The sequence below is a fragment of the Populus nigra genome, chromosome 10 (genome assembly GCF_951802175.1).
Source record: "Populus nigra chromosome 10, ddPopNigr1.1, whole genome shotgun sequence".
NCBI lineage: Eukaryota > Viridiplantae > Streptophyta > Magnoliopsida > Malpighiales > Salicaceae > Populus > Populus nigra.
Genome location: NC_084861.1, coordinates 15,046,200 through 15,067,725, shown reverse-complemented (window position 1 = coordinate 15,067,725; position 21,526 = coordinate 15,046,200). Strand labels below are relative to the sequence as shown.

The following is a 21,526-nucleotide window of genomic DNA, read 5'->3' as shown; positions in this document are numbered from 1 at the left end:
ATTTGAGAATATTTCTTATCATCGAAATATTATAAGATCTAATCAATACATAGCTCCTGGACTGCATAACAAATTAAAGAAGTTAATTTCTCTCCATATATATATATATATATATATATATATATATATATATATAAGCTAATCCAATCAAACATGTTCTTGATGGACGTGGATTATGTGTTATTCGCAACGTAAGGCTCCCGAGCAACGTTGGAAAATAGAAGCATTTGACTTCACTTAGCATTAAAAAAATGAAAAAAATTACAGTTGACTTAATATTTTAAGGAAAAAAAAGCCCCCCCCCGGGTCTTCAAAAGGACATGTCAACTGGGATATGTGATTAGAAAATTTCGCAGAGACTTGTGTGGAACTGATGCATGCACCGAATGAAAAATAAAAGGGCCAAACAATAGACAATCCTGCTGGGCATCTCATCCTCGCACGACCACTAATCCCTTAGCCATCGCTGTTTCGACTATCTTGTATACAGCTATGAAACCCTAAACGGTCTCTTTCTGCAACAGTATTTGACTTAGAGGAAGGTGAGGCGTCTTAGAACTCACCAAACAATAACTAATAATTAAGCGTCATGATGAGTAGTAAGTTGGTGAGAGATTATTAGTTGCAAACTAATATTCATATATATGACTTTATTTTTTCTCTTAATCAATCCAAGACCGATGGGAAGAACAGTAGATTATTAGTCCTTATAGTTAGTTGATTTGTAGCCTAATTAACCAGGGATGGCCGGTCCCATGTCCAAATATATATAATTAGTGAGAGTAAACAGAGCACGAGTGCCCGTGCTCTGATCATGGAATATATATCAACAACTCTAGCTATGTATCAAAAAGTAATCCTCTATAGTAATAGTGCAAATTGGTTTTTATAACAACAGTACCGATCTTTTTAATGATCAAAGGATAAGGAAAATTTATGAAAATTTCAAATTTCGATTCTATGTACGTACACATAAATTCATTATTTGAAAATTTTAATTTTATATTATACATATAGAAATTCATTATATTCACTACAACATTTAACAGTTTTACCGACGAAATTTTTCCATCAGTGTAAGACACATATTTCGTCGGTAATTAATTTACCAACAAAATCACCGATGAAAATGCTCCGTCAGTGAATCTTTCATCGGTAATTTTTTATCCGTTGGTAATAAAAAAATATTATTACCGATGGATTTACTGACATAACAGACACGTCGGTGATAATATTTTTTTATTACCAGTAGATTTACCAACGGACAAAAAATTACCGATGAAAGATTCACTGACGGAAATTCTGTCGGTAATTATTTATAAACATTTTTAAAAAAATTCATTTTATAAAATTATAAAATAATTAAATTAACATAAATCAACACTCTATAATATATACTCAAAATGCTTGGAAAAAAGAATAAGAAAATCAACTCAAACAAATTTGCAACAAATAAATAAAATGAAAAAATAAATTCAACTAAAAAAATTCATATGAAAAAAATGAAGTTACAATTGCTAAAAATTTAAAAATCCTATAAATAAATCAACTAAAAATTGATCTCATATGAAAAAAATCTCACAACAATATTTATACAATTATTAAGAAAAAAACAATTAAAAATAAAATAAAAAACAAATATAGTGAAAAAATCATGAAAAAAGAATAAAAAAGAAAAATATTACCTTAATGTAGTTGTAAGTGAAGCTAAGGAGAGAGAGAAAATTTCATAAAACATATTAATTAAAAAAAAAACTAAGAGGATAAAAGAAGAAAGAAGAAGACATACCTGAGCATAGAGAAAAAGAGAAGGAAATGAGGAGAGAAAAGAAAAGAAAAAAATAGATATTGATGTTTTTTACATATAGTAAAGAAGAAGAAGAAGAAGAAGACGAAGAAGAAGAATAATAAGAAATGAGTCTGTTTTTTTTTGTGAAATAAGGGGATTCAAGCTTTTTATTGGGGCGCGTTAGCGATGGATTCACCGACGGATAATTGAATATGAATATTTTTTAATTATTCCGTCGGTAAATCCATCGGTAATATTTAATTTAAAATTTTAATTTTGTAAATTTTTTTCAGAAACCGCCAACAATTACCGATGATTTTTCAATCCGTCGGTGATTTCGTCTGTAATATTTAAATGAAAAATTTAAATTAATTGAATTTTTTCAGAAAACCGCCAAATAACACCGGCGACTTTTCAATCCATCGGTGATTTTGTCCGTAAAGAACAACAATTAACAGTGCAATTGGAAAGTGAACAGTTCTGGACTCTCTAGAAAATATCGACGAAAAATTCTGTCAGTAATTCCCTTTGTAATTAACATAATGAACAATGTTCACAGTTTACCAACGAATTTACCGACGGATTTTACCGACATAATTTATTATGTCAGTAATTCCGTTGGTAAAAATGACATGTCATTATTTTTTTTATTTTGTTTTAATTTTGTTTCCCACGGTAATTCCCTCGGTATATACCAATAGAATATTTTCGTCGGTAAAATCCCTCAAAAATTTACCGATGAAAATATTCCCTTGATATTCCCGTTTGTATTTATCGATTTTCTGGTAGTGATTAGAATGGGCTGCATTGTTGAATCTCATTCCTAGATAATATAAAATCAAATCATATTTTTTAATTAAAAATATATTAAAATAATATTTTTTATTTTTTATTTTAATATCAATATATTAAAATTATAAAAAAATATTTTTAAAAAAATTAAACTGTATTGCCAAACACATTCTCAATTTAAATCTTAGCCACACATTTCTATCTTGATACCTTCGTATAGGATAATGTTATTCTATCCGGTGCAGGTTTATTGTATCTAATAAATTCCATCCATCAGCCCACCAAATGAATATATGCTACATAAATCTATGGACTTTAAATATTCTATTGTCGGGGGCATGCATGTAAAGCCTTTTCTCACCACTGCCTGAGGATCGATGTTGTCTGAACCAAGTCAAGGGTCACGATTGCATGGAATGGAATGAGTCCATGTAATTTCGATCCTGTTCATAAAAAAAAAGAGTCCATTTTTTTGGCAAAAGCAAAGCTGGTTTCCGAAGACTTGCGCCATCGGATGACTTCCCTTCCCTTCTCAGTTCTCCCTATATAAACACCTCTCTTTCAATATTCCTCCTCACCCCATAACCATTTCTGTTTCTCTTCTCTCTCTCTCTCAAGATAGTTAATTAGCCAGATATATATAGTGTGGTTCAAGAGGTCAAGCTCGTTTCTTGCTATTGATTTCCTTCTTTTGCCATATATACTATATAATTAGCGTACATATATATTCGATTATATAGATATTTAATTGGATTTCAGGCATGTCACCGGCAATAGTCTTGGAGGTTCAAACTCATTACAAAGAAGAGGAGCTACAAGAGAGTCACGAGTTCCACAAAGGAGTGCAACATCTATGCGAGGGAGGGATAACAAAAGTGCCTAGAAAATACATATTGCCGGCATTGGACCGTCCTATTTTCCCAAAAAAAGATGGCGCTACTAATTTCAAGCTACCAGTAATCGATTTTGCTCAGCTGCAAGGTCCAGATAGAATTCATGCACTCACATCCCTTTCAAAAGCTTGTGAGGAATATGGTTTTTTTCAGGTATGTATAAGTTACCACTCCAGCTAATCGATTTCTCTCTCCGGTAAACTTCGTTTCTGATTTTTGTTTATGCAGTTGATAAATCATGGCATTGCATGTCAATCCATCCTCGACATGATTGAAGCAGGAAGGAAATTCTTCGAGCTTTCTTTCGAGGAGAGATCGAAGTACATGTCAAAAAATATGCGTGCCCCAGTTAGATATGGAACAAGTTTTAACCAGAACAAAGATAGAGTGTTTTGCTGGAGAGACTTCTTAAAGCTTGATTGCCATCCCCTTTCAGATGTTCTTCCTTATTGGCCCTCTTCTCCTACGGAGCTAAGGTAAGAAACTCCACCAAGTAATATTGCATCTAATTTTTGAGCCTCATGCTTCTAGCACGATGCTGTGAACTTGGTCTTTTCTTGAATACCTAGTCAATCAAATAAACTTGAGTAGATAATTAATTAATTTTTTTTAATTATAATTAATGTCAACTGTGTCTCCTTTTTTATAATTAATCACTGATTCCATATTGGATTTTTTTAACAGGCAAGCGGCGGTTAACTACTCTAAAGAAACAAAATTCTTGTATATAATGGTTGTGAGGGCGATACTAGAGAGCCTAGGATTGGCTGAAACAACAAAAGATATTGATGAAAATGATGGTGATGATCATATAATTAAGGAGTTTCAAGATGGGAGCCAACTCCTTGTGGTCAATTGCTATCCTTCATGTCCTGAACCTGACCTCACACTTGGCATACCACCCCATTCAGACTATGGCTTCCTTACACTGCTCCTCCAAGATGAAGTTACGGGTCTCCAAATTCAGCATGAAGGGAGATGGGTCACTGTCGAACCAATCCCTAATTCATTTGTTATTAATGTTGGTGATCATCTCGAGGTTAGCTAGCTCATCAAACACTAATTGCTAAGTTTAACAGTTTATATTGATTAATTAATAATTCAATCATAATTAATTAACCTTTTTTCTTGCAATCATTTGGCAGATTTTCAGCAATGGGAGATACAGGAGTGTGCTCCATAGAGTGCTAGTCAATCATTTGAAGTCTCGGATCTCCATTGCCTCGTTACACAGTTTACCTTTTGGCAGCATGGTTCGACCGTCACCAGAGCTCATCGATGATGCTAATCCAAGGCGTTATAAGGACACAGACTTTGCGAGTTTCATTGAATACATAGCATCTCATGAACACAGGAGCAAGAACTTCCTCGATTCTAGGAGATTGACTTGAGGGGGCAAGAAAAGATACTGTCTGGGAGCTTTGAATTTTTTATATAGGTACGGACAAGGTAATGGAGTAGGGAATTGTTAGGAGGTGCTAGGGTTCTAGCTAGGAAAGTACTGTATTATGCAATTTTATTAGTAATAAAAGTATATAGTATACTTTCATGCTAAAAAAGTCCAAAGAAAAATAGTATATTGTCTGGATGCTTTCTTTTAGAGACTTTCACTCATTCTCCTTAGCCTATTCCCTCTTGGGCTACCATTTTCACATTACCTCTTTAATCTATTCCCTGTTTGACGTAAGAAGATGTCATAGCAAAGCGTAGAAGGACTCTAGTCTCTACACTTTCAGGTCAAAGGCCCAAACCTTCAACCATCGGCCAATGAGTCTTTGAGCCCACGCTGACAATTACCTTCAACACACGAATGGTCAGTGATAGCGAGATCCAAAGCATAACCATGAAGGAAACGACGCCGGTCCTAGCGATAAAACCCAATCAATACATGGAGATGTGACTTTAAATTACTTTTGAGACGAAATTTAGTTTTCATTTATACGTAATTAGAAAAATATATAATTTTTTATATATAAGATAAAAGGAGAAGGCAACTATAAAAAAAATTAATCAAAATGCCATTTTTTATTCAAACAAATAATCTCGCATTAGATTCTATAATAAAGAAAAAAAAGTAAGAAGGTTTTTAACTCAACAATATTAATAAAATATCTAATATTGTGGTATAGAATGTTTTAGAAAAGTATCTTTCAATTGAAACTATATTAGAATTATTTTGTTTTTATTTTTTATGTTAGCATATTAAAATTATAAAATATCACTAAAAAAATATTAATTTAAAAAATATTTTAAAAAGTAAAGTGTAACATAGAAACAAACCCATAAAACTAATATAGAAAAACTCATTAACCACACATTTTAAATCTCAAAATAAAAGAAAACTTAAATCTTTCAAAAAAAAAAGATTCAGTAAAGTCACCGCGAGTGATGGATTCATGTTAGCATTTCACATGATTTGCTTGTACGTACTTCGAATCTTGTCTTGTCCAAGCATGAACCATTCTACTGTACCTCTGTGGCTGTCTTTCTAAGGCACGAAGGATATGTTGCCAAATAGCTTGTCGTTACTTAAGGAATTATCAAACTGTATTCCTTGCATATCATTTTCATTTCTTCTTCAGCCTTCAAAATTCAAATTGTTTGTTTCGTGCAGGTTTCCTTTTTTTCAAAGATATTCTGTAATTCATTTTTTTTCCATGGTCTCGCGTTCTCCTCTCTTTTTTTCTTTTTTGCCAATCGCTTTGATGGCGCCCTCGATGCTTGTCCCTACCGAATTTTTCTCCAGCCCATCCCATTCAAAACATCGCCGAAGGCGAGATTTTCACATTTTCCCGAGAAGCTATATTTATTTGGAATTATGCTGGCATGTCTTATCATAGTTATAAGACCCTGTCGACGCGAAATCCAGTTTAGCTCTGATAAGGTTTTATTTAAAATCAGATTTTTTATACTAAATTTATGTTGTTTTACTTAAAAAAAAATAATACAAAATTACATTGTTTTGGTTAAAAGAAACTGGTTAATTCACTTATTCATGCGGTAACCCAGCCAACTTGCAATCTAAATCGCTAATCAACTCTTTTATGTGGATACATGAGTCAACTTATATGTATCTTAACTAATTTTAAAGATTTTAAGGTAATAATTATGCAAGCTTCTAGTAATTTTATGAAAATTCAAACTTGTAATTATTAAAAAATAAATTCAAAATTTAACAAATTAAATTATTTTTTAAAATTAAATATTCGATAATATACATGAATGAAAACTTGGTGGTGTACAAGTAAATCATGGACTGGTACCGTAAAAAAAGAAGAAAAGATCGTACTATAAATTTGCGTAAGGCAACGAAACAGATCTGTGTCAATTTTATTAGTTGGTGTGAAGTTCGCTGCTGGATCACTGTCATTTTGGCATCAAGACATCGTCGCTTTACAGCAAAGTCAAATTCAAGACATGTTCACCCCTCGGTAAATAAATGAAGACCTGTCCACGTCACCGATTGTTATTTTCCTAATTGTAATGATTTCTGCCAGCTCTAGCTTTATAGTTGGTTCTTGGGTAGATCTTTCCCTTTTAAAATAAATACTGGGCTTTTTCTAAATTTGAAGCCCCGAGATGATAATGTAAAAGCAAATTCACTTGCCTGTTGTGACATAAAAATATGTTTATGAAACAAATGGATAAAGCAAAGTTATTTTAAAAAAAAATTATAGCCATCTCAAATGAGTTTTTTTAAAAGTAAAAATTAAAATAAATTTTAATTTAATTATTAAATCGAGCTAAAGTATTATGTTCTATAGGCCCCATCCATGAGAGGATCCCAGATCCAATCTATAATATGCTATTTTAGATTTTTATTTATTTTTCTAATTAATTTTTAGATTTCTTTCTTATTTTTTCTCGTTGGGTTTTTTTTTTTAATCTTATATTCATTCTAACCGTTATTTAGTTTGCGAGCTATTTCCAAAACAATTTCAAAGCTTTTTAATTTTTGAATATATAAAAAATAATTTTCTCTGTAATTTAAAACCGCAAGTTTAGAATTAAAAAAAAAAACTCTATTTTTTTTAATGTCCACTGCGTCTTGTTCGAGGCAGAAAAGCAAAGGATATATGCTGACATCAGCATGATAGAAAAATCTTTATTTATAAACTTTAACCTGGGTAAAATACCCAAGAGGTGAAAAAAAATAATTTATTAAAATGATTGAAAGTAATTGGAAGGAATGATGCCACGCTTTGAACAAATCAAAAGACATGTTATTGGCTTCTAGCATGAAATAGTGTGTGAATTCAATTAAGTTTCGACAGAAACCTAACAACCCCAGCCTCTTGCGCACCAACTCTCCAGCATCATGTGAACTCATGAGCTAGCGAGATTTATTTTGAACTAAAACGACAAGAAGACAGGGTGAGGAATCCCTGAAAGTTGGCTTGCACGAACATCTTTTCATCAATTAATATATCAAAATAATCTACAACTATATATATATATATATATATATATATATATATATATATATATACACACACACAAAAATAACTCAAAGCAAAAAAAAAAATCAAACTTTTACAAAAACATTTTTTAACTGTAAAAACAAACATGATGTAAATGAAATTTGAGCAATGGAATTTAGTTTTGATGAAAGAACAAGAGATGAACATCATCTATTGAGAGGAGTCGGGGATAATTATTAAAATTTAATTCACTTTAAGAGAGAAATTAAAAGAAAAATAAAAGGTAAAAAAATAGCTTACACATGTCAGCACATGAAAAATTATCTTCTACATCATTTAATATATAAATACATAAATCTTGAGGGGTATATCTTCATTGATCAAACCCTAAATTTACTTCTTATAAATCACTGGTTCGAATCTCACAAACTTCGGGATAATTAAAGGCTTATATGATCATTAATTTCAGGACCTGTAAGATTAATCGAGGTACGTACAAACTAGTTCAAATACCTACATTAAAAAAAACAATAAATAAATACATACGGGTACGAGCGGAAGCTCTACAGCAAGATTCAACTCCAGGAATTATGAGAAAATAATTCTTCTTTAATCCCGTGATTCTTACATGGAGTTCAATCCCAATAATTCCAAATCAATTCAAAATATTCCTTTATAAGAAAATAATGATGTGCAAGTGAGGAATAACCTATCACACACGCATCAGGTAAGATAAAGTTATTTAATAATTCCATAAACAAGTACTTAGGTAACTAACTAGAGAGTTCCTAAAGAGAAGTAATGACTTTGAGGAATAGTTTAGTAGTTAATAATTACATATTTTCTCCACCGTGTCAACCAAAATTCAACTCCAGGAATTATGAGAACATAATTCTTCTTCAATCCCGTGATTCTTGCACGGAGTTCAATCCCAATTCCAAAATCACTATAAAACTGTGATTTTATTTTCCAGTATAAACAATAATAAGACTTTGTTGTTGCTGTGTATGAACAATATAAGTGATGAGACTGGAAAATATTCCCAGTAGAAAGATTGGGAGTGTTTTTTCTATGAGCGGATAGAATTAAATCCGAAAAATTCAGTGATTTTAATAATATTTACAAGAAAAACACTATAAAAATTAAATAATTATAATATTTATACAGGATAAGTATTATATTGAATGTTTCTTAAACATTGTTTAGGTCTTGAGATATAATTATAATAATTATAATATTAATTATAATATTTATACAGGATAAGTATTATATTGAATGTTTCTTAAACATTGTTTAGGTCTTGAGATATGAGTTCTGATTTTTTTTTATATACTGGAAAATATTTCCAGCAGAAAGACTGAGAGTGTTTTTTTTTATGAGCGGATAGAATTAAATCCAAAAAATTCAGCAATAATATCCATAAGAAAAAAACTATAAAACTTAAATAATTATAATATTTATACAAGATAAGTATTATCTTTAATGTTTCTTAAACATTGTCTAGGTCCTGAGATATGAGTTTTGATATATATATATATATATATATATATAGTCTAGATAAATGAAACTTTGTGTATATATATTTTTTTAAGATAAATATCTAATGAAATATTTAAAATATTCAATAAAAAATATTTTATAAATATCCTGAATATTTATATAAATATTTAGGAATGTGCGCATTAATAATTAGTTTTTTCATATATCTTCAATAAGCTATTTAAAGCAAAACCTTGATTCAATGTAGATTTTTGGGACCATACAATTATCACGTCAAATATATAATAACGTATAACAGAAAAACAATTTAGCCAAACTAGCTTTAGGCAAGATACAAGCTATTTAATATTTTCATAAACAAGTGCTTAGGCTGTTAGAAGATGCATAAAAAAGTGACGAGGAACAGCATGGTTAATAAATACATATATTCTCCATACCGTCAACCGAAATTCAATCCCACAAGAACAAACACAATTCCTCTTAAATCCATTAATTAATTCCAACATAACTGATCTTTTTTGAAGAGGAGTTTAACCCCAGTGAACATAAACCGGTTCCAAAATATAATTTGGTTGATAAAGAAAAAAAAATGAAGCAGGAAATAATAAATACAGAACCATACAAAGGGTCACGGCATTAAATGCAATGCAAACATACATAACCTCTTTTTATCAAAGCAATAAATAGGAGTGGATAAAACGGAATAACTCAATTAATCAGATTTTATATTTGTTTTATAGAGATTACTAATTCAAGTTTCACAAATATTAGAATTATTAAAGACTTATATGATTGTTAATTTTAAGAGTCGTGAGATTAGTTTAGGCACGCGTAAACTGACCTGAATATCTATATTAATAAAAATAAAATAAAATAAATAGGAGTGAATATCAATTTAAACAAATAGTTTGATTCAATTAAAAATATAATTAAATTGATTTTTTAAATATTTTAATATTTATTGAACTGAATAGGAATAAAAACTGAACGTTCAACTTTATTTTTATCAAAATTTAATACATTTAAATGAAAAAAAATAAAAAACAATTATACTATTTTCCTTGAAGAATTGATTTTTATTTTTAAATGGCCGTCTCGGTTCTCAGTTTATTTCTCGGTTTAGAATCATACCAAACCAATGCTTTTTTTTAAACGCTCACTCACCACTCCATAGTCCATAGTCCTCTCTCTGTCCGTGCCCTTTACTCCTCCCCGCGCCCGTCAAACTTTTTATAACATTTTCAACTGCCATGGATGCGCATTTCGACAGAAACTGAATCAAGAAAATCGAAGAAAAAAAAATGTTCAGGCTACACAAACACAAGTCAGATAAATTTGGAGGCACACTTGACTTCAAGTTCTCCAGCTTCCAGGCTCTTCAGGTCGCTCTCTCCTTTTTTCTTGCTTTTTTTTTTAAAAAATTTTGCAATCTGCTGTTAACTTGAGGAGATCCACTTAACTGTTGTTAAGTTTTAGCGTTTTTTTTTTTGTCTGGGTTGTGGTAAATTTGGAAAATCCAGGTACCAAAAGGATGGGACAGGCTTTTTGTGTACATAATTTCAGTAGAAACTGGAAAGACGCTGTCCAAATCTGGGAAAGGGTCGGTGAGGAACGGAACTTGTCGATGGACGGAGAGTTTGACGGAGTCCATTCCGGTTTCGGAGAAAGAGATTGATGATTGTCTCTTCAAGTTTGTTGTTTCCATGGTATGATGAATTGATTATTCTGATGTTTAATTTAGTTAGTGGCATTGATGTGATTAAGTGTTTGTTAATGTGTGATCTGATTGAACTGGGATGATGGTGTTGTTTTGTTAGGGATCGTCAAGATCGGGCATCCTTGGAGAGGCTACGGTTAATTTGGGGAGTTATAGGAATGCAGAAACTGCTGTTCCTGTTTCGTTGCCGTTGAAAAAGTGTAACCATGGAACCATTTTACTAGTGAGTTGCTGTGGATTTTTTGCTATTTTGTGACTGGCAATTACTTCGTGCAAAAGCAAAGTTGTTTTTATTTTTAACCATCACAGAGTTTTTAATGAAATCCCTGTTTCCCTCAACAAGTTTTGGTAAAAGGACATGGAGAAATGAACAAGATTTGGTAATGCAAACACATTGGTGAAACTTACTGCTAAAGGGTTAGATATCTTGTAATGCGTTATCGGAATCTCGATGAAATAAGGGCAAGTTAACGGATTTTTATCCGTGTGCTTCTTGACATAAAAGATCAGATTGAATATCAAGTTATGTTTCCACTAGATTATGCAATTATTGATTGTATGTTGAGAGCACGTTGTTTTCCTTGCGTGGTTCTTGAAATTCCAGACTGCTAATCTATCACTGGTGTAAAACGTTTTGGTTCTTCTGGTTTGCAGGTTAGAATTCAGTGCCTGACACCAAGAACAAAACCCAGGTATGCTATTCAGTGCAAAACTTGTGGTTTCACGGCATTAGATTTATTTTGTGTTTTGAATGAGTTTGGGACTCTTTTAAAGGGAGGAGCAGTTTGAAGAGCCAGGTTCATATGCAGAGGATGTGATTGCTGTTGACTACATTGACATGGAAAACAAATCTGATGTTTCTGATAGCTCAGTTGCCAGGAGTGTTGGATCCTCATCAAGTAACCATTTGGATAGTGCATCTGGTACAGGAGAACATAGTAGGGTACGCTCACATTCCACTAAAGCTATTTTACAGTTACATCCACACTTGAAGCATTATTTTGCCATCTGCTGCCAGCCTTGTGAATGACCTAGTTTTAAACTACATCCGAACAGCCATGAGATTATGGATTTTTATTTTGATTATTTAATTATTTTCTGATAATTTTCTCTTCATCTGAAGCTTAAGGACAGTTTATAAATCCCTGAAAATGGGATTATTTATTAGTCATGTACTTATTAGTAACGAGTAGAAGTGTTGCTGATGGAGCTATGGCATTCATCCCTACTGGTATTTTGTTTACAAAATTCCACTGTGAGACCCTGATCATTATTGCTTTATTCAAGTATACCTGTCACAAGACCATGCTCCCTACGTGTGTGCATGGATCACAAATCTAGCCGTGTTACTTTTTGTGGATGTCATGGACTAAAACCAATGAGTCATGCTTAGCCAACACGCCTTACTGCCTTGGATTTGCTCTGGCTGTAAAAGAGTCTTTGAGTTGCTCAGGAATCAGGAAACATGTTCACATCTTTGGGGTATCAATTTGAGCTGGAGGTCTTTGGTTTTAATTAATCAAGTAACTGTGTCTTGATATCTGTCTGCTATGGGAAGTATGCTCAACAAACTTCAAGTCCTCTTGTTGCTGTTCTTCTAATGAGCACCACTGAACTAGTCTGATACCTGTACTTGTCAGCATTTGAAACATCTCAATTATAGCATGTTCTTTTAAATTTTATTTTGGTGTGGTTAACAAAGGCTTTGCTTGGTGCCACAGGAATTGAGTTTCTCAGCATCAGGATCACGCTATAGCTTTGACTCAATGGAGGGTTCATTGGATTATTCCCTGCAAAATAACTTAATTGGCACCAGCAATCTTGTTGGGAGACAAGATTCAACTAGCTCCCAGAACAGTTCTTCTTACGGATCTTATTCTTTTAATGATTCTTCCAGATCAAATCACTCATCCTTTAATTCAGCTTCACGAAGCCATCTTCAGAATCAAAGAGAAAGTCTTAATCAGGTTTCAAGAACTGTTGCCTCATCACCATTACGGAATGCTGATTCATCTAAAGATCTTCTGGAAGCTGCAGAAGCTACAATTGAGGAGCTTCGAGCAGAAGCGAGGATGTGGGAGCAAAATGCTCGTAGATTAATGTTTGATCTGGAAAAAATGCGGAAGGATTTATCAGACCAATCAATGCACTGTGCAAGTCTTGAAATGCAGCTTTCAGAATCGCACAGAGAATGTGATGGCTCGAAGCAGAAGATTGAACAATTGAAGATCCTGTTGGAGGAATCCGTAGCAGAGCAAACAACCACTGAGAAGTTGAAGTTTCAGGCCAAAGAAATGGATGATTTTCAGAAAGAAATAGAAGATGAATTAAAGTTTCAGAAAGAAACGAATGCTGACTTGGCTTTACAGCTAAAGAAAACCCAAGAGTCGAACATTGAGCTTGTTACCATACTTCAGGAACTGGAAGATACCATAGAAATACAGAAAATAGAAATTTCAGATCTGTCAAAAATTCAATCCAAAAGTCAAAAAGCAGGAAAGTATCACCTTGAAGTCCAAAACAGTGAGGAGACCAAACGAATGAAGAAATCTTTTGCTAAGGATACAAGAGAGGCCTCTTGTGATTCGGGTATGGAAGGCAGTACTGTTGAGCAGGAAATGGATGATTTACCTGTAGGTTCTGAATCAGAGGACAGCAGGAGCCTGGAGCTGGAGTTTCAGCAACTGCAAGATTCACAAAAGAATTTAGAAAGTACTATCAAGCCTCCGGAAAGATCTCTTGAGAACAAAATCCATGCAATTGAGGTTGAGCAAAGTTTAAAAACTCAAACTCTAATGGATTGCGAAGCAGAATGGAGAGAAAAATTAGCTGCCAAGGATGAAAAGATCACCAATTTGGAAGCAGAGTTATTCAAAGCTCTTAATCCTCTTCAATTTCAAAATGGACATGATCGCGAACTGATTAAAGAAATTGAAGTTCTGACACAGAAGATGGAGGAACTTGAGAGAGATTGCAGTGAGCTTACAGAAGAAAATCTAGAACTTGTACTTAAGCTCAAAGAGTCAGAAAAGTATGGTGCCTCGACTAGCCCTTCATCAAATGAATGTTTGGGGAATCATTCTCTCTTCACCTCTGAATCCGAGGTTAGAAAATTGAGATCCCAAATATGCAAGCTTGAAGAAGAGATGCGTAAGAAGGAAATAATTAGCCAACAACTTTCCACTGATTGTTCGCAGATTCAATATGCAGATCTTGGAAAAAGGTGTGCTGAACTGGAGCTTCAGCTGCAAGCTTCCAAGGACAAAACACTCTACTTTGATTCTGAACTCAGTAAATATCATGCAAGAGCAGAGCGACAGGAAATCGAGATTGCTACACTACAAGAACAGTTAGAACATTATGAAGGAATGGAAACTGGGGTCAATGTCCATCCTGCAGACATCTGTTCAGACATCAAGCTTTCCGAATCACAAGCTACTGCTGAAATGGCTAAAACATTATCTGAGTTGCAGGAGCACATCCAATCATGTTTAGCCAATGTGAAGAAGCAACAATGTGATCCATGTTTTCCGATAAATGGAGAATGTAGTACTGCTTTTGATAAACCTGTCATTTCAAATGATACAGATTTGTTTAATCAAAACGAGAGAGCAAAGTCTATTCTAAACAGTTTTGTCCAGCTAAAAGATTTGTTTGAAGCAAAATCTGCTTTGTTCAAAAATGAAGTTCACCAAAGCAAAGAGGTAAGAGCAAAAGTGGCGAATCCTGATGAGCTCCGGAACAATTTGGAGGCTTATGACTCAGGGGAAAATACCTTCAGCACTTGTGGTCCACAACCAGAAAGCATGCAAATGGAATCTACACTTGAGATGACAGATTTAGAAAAGGAGCTTTTGGAAAAGATATCTGGCATGGATAAGCTTAATTCTTTGAATGAACAAGAGATAGATGCTCTAAGGCATTCCCAAACGGAGCTAGAAACACAGATTTCTAATCTTCAGAACGAGAGATGGCAGTTGGAGCAAAATCTTGAAGTTACACTAAGAGAAAGCATGGTGACCTCTACATGCTTGGATGATTTACGGAAGGAAATGACGAAGCTTAGTAGTAACAGGGATTCACAAGCTTCGGCCAAGGAGATCCTAGAAAGGAAGTTGTCAGAGCTGGAAAGTGGCAAATTGGAGATGGAAGTTCACTTGTCTGAACTAGAAAAAGAAAATGTACAGTTATCAGAGCGAATATGTGGCTTGGAAGCACAATTAAGATATTTGACCAACGATAGGGAATCAACCAGCGAGGAATTGCATAACTCGGAATCTAGTAATATGAGTCTCCGGGAAGAGATAAGAAGACTGGAAAGTGAATTGGAGGTACAAAAGGTTGATGCGAGGCAAAAGATGCAGGACATGCAAAAGCGGTGGTTAGAAGCTCAAGAAGAGTGCGGGTATCTGAAAGTAGCAAATCCAAAGTTACAAACTACAGCTGAAAGTCTTATTGAAGAATGCAGTGTGCTTCAGAAATCAAATGCAGAACTGAGGACGCAAAAGATGCAGTTACATGAGCATTGTACAATTCTGGAAGCTGAGTTAAGGGATTCCGAAAAGTGTTTTTCTAATATGTCGAAGGAAGTAGAAGCTCTTGAAGGAAAGTATATATTGCTGCAGCAAGAAATTGCCTCAAAAGAGCAAGCACTTGGTATAGAACTAGATTCACTTCTTCAAGAAAACAAGAAATATAAAGAGAAACTTGCTATGGAGGAGAATTTTCTGAACCAGATGCACTTGGAGAAGACAGTTGAAGTTGAGAATCTTCAAAGAGAGGTTGCACATCTGACTGAACAGATATCTGCAACTCATGGAGAAAAGGAAAGGACAGCTTCAGAAGCTGTGATTGAAGTGTCTCATCTGCGTTCAGGTAGAGCTATGCTGGAAGCTTCTCTGCAAGAATTACAAGGAAAACTCGAATTATCTGAGAGTAACCTCTGTACCCTCCAGATGGAATCAGAGATTAAAGTGCTTGGACTTATGCAAGAACTTGCTGTTTCCAAACAAAATCAGGAAGTTCTGATGGCTGATCATGAAAAGCTGCTTGAATTGTTAGAAGATGTCAAATCCAATGAAGAGAAACATAAAAGCAGTGTTAAGGGGCTGGAAATAAAACTTAAAGCTTCTGAATATGCGAGGCAACAAGTTGCAGAGGAAACCTCCAGCCTTAAGATCCAATTGCAGAAAACATCGCTTCTTCAAGACGAGATTCTGGATCTTAAAAGATCGCTTAATGAGGTCAAATTTGAGAATCAAAAGCTTGAAGCTTCATTGCAGATGTTATCAGGGGATTACAAGGAACTGAAGACCGAGAAAATCCTGTCTATGCAGAAGATTTCTGACATGCAGAGGGCTGTGTCTGAATTAGAAGACTGCAAAAGGAGTAAAGTTGCCCTGGAGGAGAAGCTTTTGCGACTGGATGGGGATTTAACTGCAAGAGAAGCAATAGGTGCTCAGGATGCTGAGCTGAAAAATGAGCTTGCTCGGGCTAAGAGAGCAAATAGTGAATTCCAGAGGAAGATAAGATACCTCGAAGAGGAGAAGCAGGAGTGCCTGAAGAAAGCTCAAGCTCTTGGAGAGGAACTTGAACAGAGGAAAGCGTCAAAACAGGATCAACATAGTTTCAGTGATGCAAGCCTCCCCTCTGGTCCTGAATCCAGTGACATGAATTCTTCTACTCCTGATGAATTAAATGTCTCACAGGTCAGCACGAACAATTTATATCTCATTTTCAATTGAGAATAGTTAATGTAACTTTTTATCAGGGAAATTATTAGCTTGTACATTACTTCTCCCCAAATGAAAAAGAGGAGGCAAATAGTTTAGAAGTATTGTCTATGAAATAATGGACTACATGATTGGTTATTTATTTCTGAAATTCTTTCTCCAATGCAGGTCGGTACGAAATCGAATTTTAATACTGGAAATGCTCCTGGTATAGGATTGGAATCTTTGTCAAAGATCCAACTACTCGAGAATGAACTAGCTGAGGCTTTGGAGGCAAATGATATGTACAAAGCCCAGCTTAAGAGGTTGGTACAAGTGCTCTCGGCCTTCGCTTGCACAAACATTTGAAATTCGACAGTATCAAAATGTCATCTTAGACAACTATGCGCCCCTGTCACATTATGTCTAATTCACAATGTTTTAATTTCTGCCTATGTTTCAGCTTGTTAACCGAGGAGTACAAGGATCCGTTAAATGCTCCCAAGAAGTTGTTGGATGAAGAAGTAGTAGTAAAAGGAGATGGATATGAGGGCAAGATATCATCACTCCAGACAGAGCTAAAAGATTTACAGGAGCGCTACTTCGACATGAGCCTCAAATATGCAGAAGTTGAAGCTGAACGTGCGAAACTTGTACTAAAGCTGAAGCCTGTCAATAATGGACGAAGGTGGTTTTCATGATTCCAGAGGACATTCCCGTGGTTTCTAAAATTCAACCTTTTCCATTCCTGGCCGGAGCATCCCTTGCCGGAGCTCCATTCTTTTCACTAATTCTATTTATTGTAGATCCCATTGCTACAAATCCTATTTAATAGAACATCATAACTTCTCCATAGATCGAAGTCACGTATGAAATGATAGTGTCTGCTTATTGAACACAACGAAAACTTAACTAGAAATATGCTCCCACTTGCCACGTTATAGCATGTTCTTGTGTAAAATCACACAGCAGCGATTGGACGTGCCAAATCCAAAGTATAATTCAAGTTTTTTTATTTACCGTTTCACACTTGCATCCCGTGTTCAACTCTTGTCCCAGCCATAATGTTGCAGCTGTTTTTGTACGTCTCGCCTATGTTAAAGTAATTCTAATCAAACATAAAAAGAGACTAGAATTCTCAATAAGATGTTTATTATGAGTGCTTTTGGTTAACCTAAATACAAAGAAAATATATATAGATTAAACTGAAAATACTATTCTACCCTTAATAAATAAAACTAGATAAATATTACTTAACATCTCCCCTCAAACTCACGATGCGGCATCTACAAGTATCGAGAGTTTGCTAACTAGAAAACGAAAATGAGATATGGAATGTGTCTTGGTAAAGAAATCTGCAATCTGCAAGGAAGAATGAACAAAAGGCAAAGTAATGGTGTCATGCTTGAGATGATGACGAGTAAGATGACAATCGATCTCAATGTGCTTAGTTCGCTCATAAAAACCGAGTTGTGAGCAATCTGAATAGAACTCTGGTTGTCACAATTCATAGGAGTAGGATGAGAAAATAAAACTCTCATATCAGCAAGTAACCAACGTAACCAAACAATCTCTTTGGTAGTAGATGCCATGACAGAAGCTGTAGGAAAGTCGAAATACCAGATTGTGCAGAAGCGGAAGACAAAATATCACTCTAAATTTTTGTATTTTTCTTGCAGAAAGTTAACTCAAATACCAAATTGTAGAAACTGAAGAGAAGACGAAATACCAAAACAATTGCAGAGACATAACAGAAATACCAAATTGCAGAAGCTGATACCAAATTGCAGAACAGAAATACCAAATTGCAGAAGCTGAAGAGAAGACGAAATACCAAAACAATTGCAGAGACATAACAGAAATACCAAATTGCAGAAGCTGATACCAAATTGCAGAACAGAAATACCAAATTGCAGAAGCTGATACCAAATTGCAGAAACTGAAGAGAAGATGAAATACCAAAACAATTGCAGAGACATATAGAAATACCAAATTGCAGAAGCTGATTCCAAATTGCAGAAACTGAAGAGAAGACGAAATACTAAAACAATTGCAAAGACAGAACAGAAATACCAAATTACAGAAACTGATACCAAATTGCAGAGACTGATGAGAAGACGAAATACCAAAACAATTACGGAGGCAGAACAGAAATACCAAATTGCAGAAGCTGAAAAATCTAAAATAAAGTTTCAGATATTAATTCTTCAGCTGCAAGCACAAAACTTGATCTTCATCCTCCATCTTTTAATAGGTCAAACAACTCATGTCTGATGTTTTGAAAAATAAATCTGAAGTTAAGCTTCAAAGGAATGCATTGAGCATGCTAGAACATCCTACAGGGAATGAAGTGGATGATGATAACAATTTTGATACGAGCAGTGGCTCTGACATTGGTGAACATGATTTCTACAAGGGCAGCGAGTTCCATAAAATTAACAAGCTAAGGGTTCGATCAACTAGGCTCTGATACCATGTTAAAGTAATTCTAATCAAACATAAAAGGAGGCTAGAATTCTCAATAAGATGTTTATTATGAGTGCTTTTGGTTAACTTAAATACAAAGAAATTATATATAGGTTAAACTGAAAATACTATTCTACCCTTAATAAATAAAACTAGATAAATATTACTTAACAGCCTAAAGATTCCTTCCATCTTCTCCTCCAGCACTAGATGAGCTCATAGTTATCAGACTTGGTTCAACGACTAATCATAATAAAAGTTTGTATTATTAGGCTACTGAGTTAATGTAGATCAATTTAAATTATATTAAATCAATGCTTTTTAGTTCAGCTAAAAACCTAGTTTGGAAAATCAATTTAAATGATATTAAATCAATGCCTTTTAGTTCAGCTAAAAACCTAGTTTGGAAACGAGTTTTGGACTGAATTTAATCACTATAACTCAGTCTATTTCGAGGTTTTTTTCAGCATCAATGATATGTAATCAAAATATTTTCGAGCTTGTCTATTCCTAATCAGGTTTTAACCTGTCTATGTACACTTAAACTGGTGGTGCATCAAGGAGAAATTTCTTTCACGGATCAAATCCTAGATGACAAAAGACCAAAAGAAAAGTTTTTTGGGAGAGAATTAAACATGAATTTCAGGGTTGTCATTTGTTAAACTACTGGACTTAAAAGTTGGGCTTGCTGAATTAAGGTCTGGCCCAGTCCAAAATAAACCCGCGTAACGCGAAAATTTTCAAAAGAACCATTGACCCTACCTGCTTTTCAACTTTCAAAAAACCCCGGTCCCTAAATTGTAACAACCCAATCTCTCACTGTCTATTTAAATCTTTTCAAATCCGACCATCCACGTTATCGATCCGCGTCTCCTCAAAACCAACCAATCACCACTCACCTCCTCTCCCTATATAAACACAGCGCGTAACTCTATCTACCCCATCCACCAAAAATTCTCCTAAGAAAAAAAATCTTCCTCTCCACTCTATATTAATCTCTCTTTTTCAAGAGTCCCAAATGGCACCCAAGGCCGAGAAGAAGCCGGCGGAGAAGAAGCCAGCCGCAGCAGAGAAAGCACCAGCGGAGAAGAAGCCAAGGGCAGAGAAGAAATTGCCCAAAGAAGGAGCTAGCGACAAGAAGAAGAAGAGGACCAAGAAGAATGTGGAGACTTACAAGATCTACATCTTCAAGGTCTTGAAACAAGTCCACCCTGATATTGGGATCTCAAGCAAAGCTATGGGTATCATGAACAGTTTCATCAATGATATCTTTGAGAAGCTTGCTCAAGAGTCTTCAAGGCTTGCTAGGTATAACAAGAAGCCCACCATTACCTCTCGGGAGATCCAGACTGCTGTCAGATTGGTTTTGCCTGGAGAGCTTGCTAAGCATGCTGTTTCTGAAGGGACTAAGGCTGTTACCAAGTTCACTAGCTCTTAGGTGGTTAGTGCTTGTTGGGCTTTTGCGGAATTAGGATTTATGTTTGATGTAAAGGTTGTTTAGGTCCTGATCTGAACAAAATCCATGTAGTTTCTTTTGTTCTAATCAATGAAGCTTAGTCTTAGCTCCTATATCGTCTTTATACCTGTTTTGAATGATTTGCTTATCTTCCCCGTCCCACTCTGTGCTTTGATTGTTTGGAGATAGTTGGGGTTGGAGGATTTGGGTTTGAAGAATTTTCCGTAAAAACAAAACCCTGTTTTGCAAATCTGTTCCAATGTAGGCTTTTCTATCTTCCGCACCAAGAGGTTGATCCTGTCTTGTGGGTTATCAACATTTGTGATCTATGACAAAACAAACGTTTTCTTTTAGATTGATGTTTTTTTTATTTTCATTCACCAAGCAATCATTCTTATTATATATAATCTCTAAAAGATGGGATTGAAATGGCAAAAGTATTCATAACAGCCTAGGATTTAAGGAAGGGACCGCTGTTTGTGCATTTTAACAAGCAGCTGGAAGGCACAGCCAGATAGCTGCTATGATAACACTCAATAGGATGCTCAATCAGTACAGTAACTGACATGGAAGAAACCTTGCAAAAGATCATGGAAGAGAACCAAAACATGCACAAAAGAAAAGGAAAAAAAGCATGGAAGTCATTTACCTTTTATCATCTTTGCAGCATCCATGAAGCGCTAAAGCAGTACAAGGAATACAGGTAGTGGGTGAAGTTATTGCCACAAAAGAATTCAAGGTAAACCTCAATTTAGTCTCAGATCTGTGTGCACATTTTAGA

At 34.6% G+C, this 21,526-nt stretch overlaps 3 protein-coding genes across 4 annotated transcripts; all 3 read left to right on the top strand.

The window, feature by feature from the left end:
• Positions 1-2,913: 2,913 nt before the first annotated feature.
• On the top strand, positions 2,914-5,033 carry LOC133704564 (probable 2-oxoglutarate-dependent dioxygenase SLC1). Of its 2 annotated transcripts, XM_062129424.1 has the most exons (5): positions 2,915-3,238; positions 3,341-3,627; positions 3,703-3,950; positions 4,159-4,513; positions 4,620-5,033. In XM_062129424.1, the coding sequence occupies exons 2-5, from the start codon at positions 3,343-3,345 to the stop codon at positions 4,863-4,865; spliced, it is 1,134 nt and encodes a 377-aa protein (XP_061985408.1). In that variant the 5' UTR covers positions 2,915-3,238; positions 3,341-3,342; the 3' UTR covers positions 4,866-5,033. The 2 variants fall into 2 exon arrangements, with proteins under 2 accessions (XP_061985409.1, XP_061985408.1); XM_062129425.1 differs by having other exon boundaries at positions 2,914-3,627.
• A 5,498-nt stretch (positions 5,034-10,531) lies between these two features.
• LOC133704469 (uncharacterized) lies at positions 10,532-17,678 on the top strand. Its single transcript, XM_062129295.1, has 8 exons — positions 10,532-10,777; positions 10,916-11,101; positions 11,213-11,335; positions 11,767-11,804; positions 11,887-12,055; positions 12,834-16,820; positions 17,013-17,149; positions 17,287-17,678. The coding sequence occupies exons 1-8, from the start codon at positions 10,697-10,699 to the stop codon at positions 17,522-17,524; spliced, it is 4,959 nt and encodes a 1,652-aa protein (XP_061985279.1). The 5' UTR covers positions 10,532-10,696; the 3' UTR covers positions 17,525-17,678.
• A 2,538-nt stretch (positions 17,679-20,216) lies between these two features.
• On the top strand, positions 20,217-20,856 carry LOC133704555 (probable histone H2B.3). The gene has a single exon (XM_062129411.1). It carries the CDS (start codon positions 20,308-20,310, stop codon positions 20,725-20,727), a length of 420 nt encoding a protein of 139 aa, XP_061985395.1. The 5' UTR covers positions 20,217-20,307; the 3' UTR covers positions 20,728-20,856.
• Positions 20,857-21,526: the final 670 nt, after the last annotated feature.

What these genes read in the sequence shown, in the direction of transcription:
- LOC133704564 (XM_062129425.1), top strand. Translation starts at nt 3,343, where the DNA reads ATGTCACCGGCAATAGTCTTGGAGGTTCAAACTCATTACAAAGAAGAG. An exon ending in AGGAATATGGTTTTTTTCAG is followed by an intron (nt 3,628 to 3,702) that starts GTATGTATAAGT and finishes TTGTTTATGCAG; the next exon opens with TTGATAAATCATGGCATTGC. An exon ending in ATGTTGGTGATCATCTCGAG is followed by an intron (nt 4,514 to 4,619) that starts GTTAGCTAGCTC and finishes ATCATTTGGCAG; the next exon opens with ATTTTCAGCAATGGGAGATA.
- LOC133704469 (XM_062129295.1), top strand. Translation starts at nt 10,697, where the DNA reads ATGTTCAGGCTACACAAACACAAGTCAGATAAATTTGGAGGCACACTT. An exon ending in TCAAGTTTGTTGTTTCCATG is followed by an intron (nt 11,102 to 11,212) that starts GTATGATGAATT and finishes TTGTTTTGTTAG; the next exon opens with GGATCGTCAAGATCGGGCAT. An exon ending in GTACAGGAGAACATAGTAGG is followed by an intron (nt 12,056 to 12,833) that starts GTACGCTCACAT and finishes TTGGTGCCACAG; the next exon opens with GAATTGAGTTTCTCAGCATC.
- LOC133704555 (XM_062129411.1), top strand. Translation starts at nt 20,308, where the DNA reads ATGGCACCCAAGGCCGAGAAGAAGCCGGCGGAGAAGAAGCCAGCCGCA.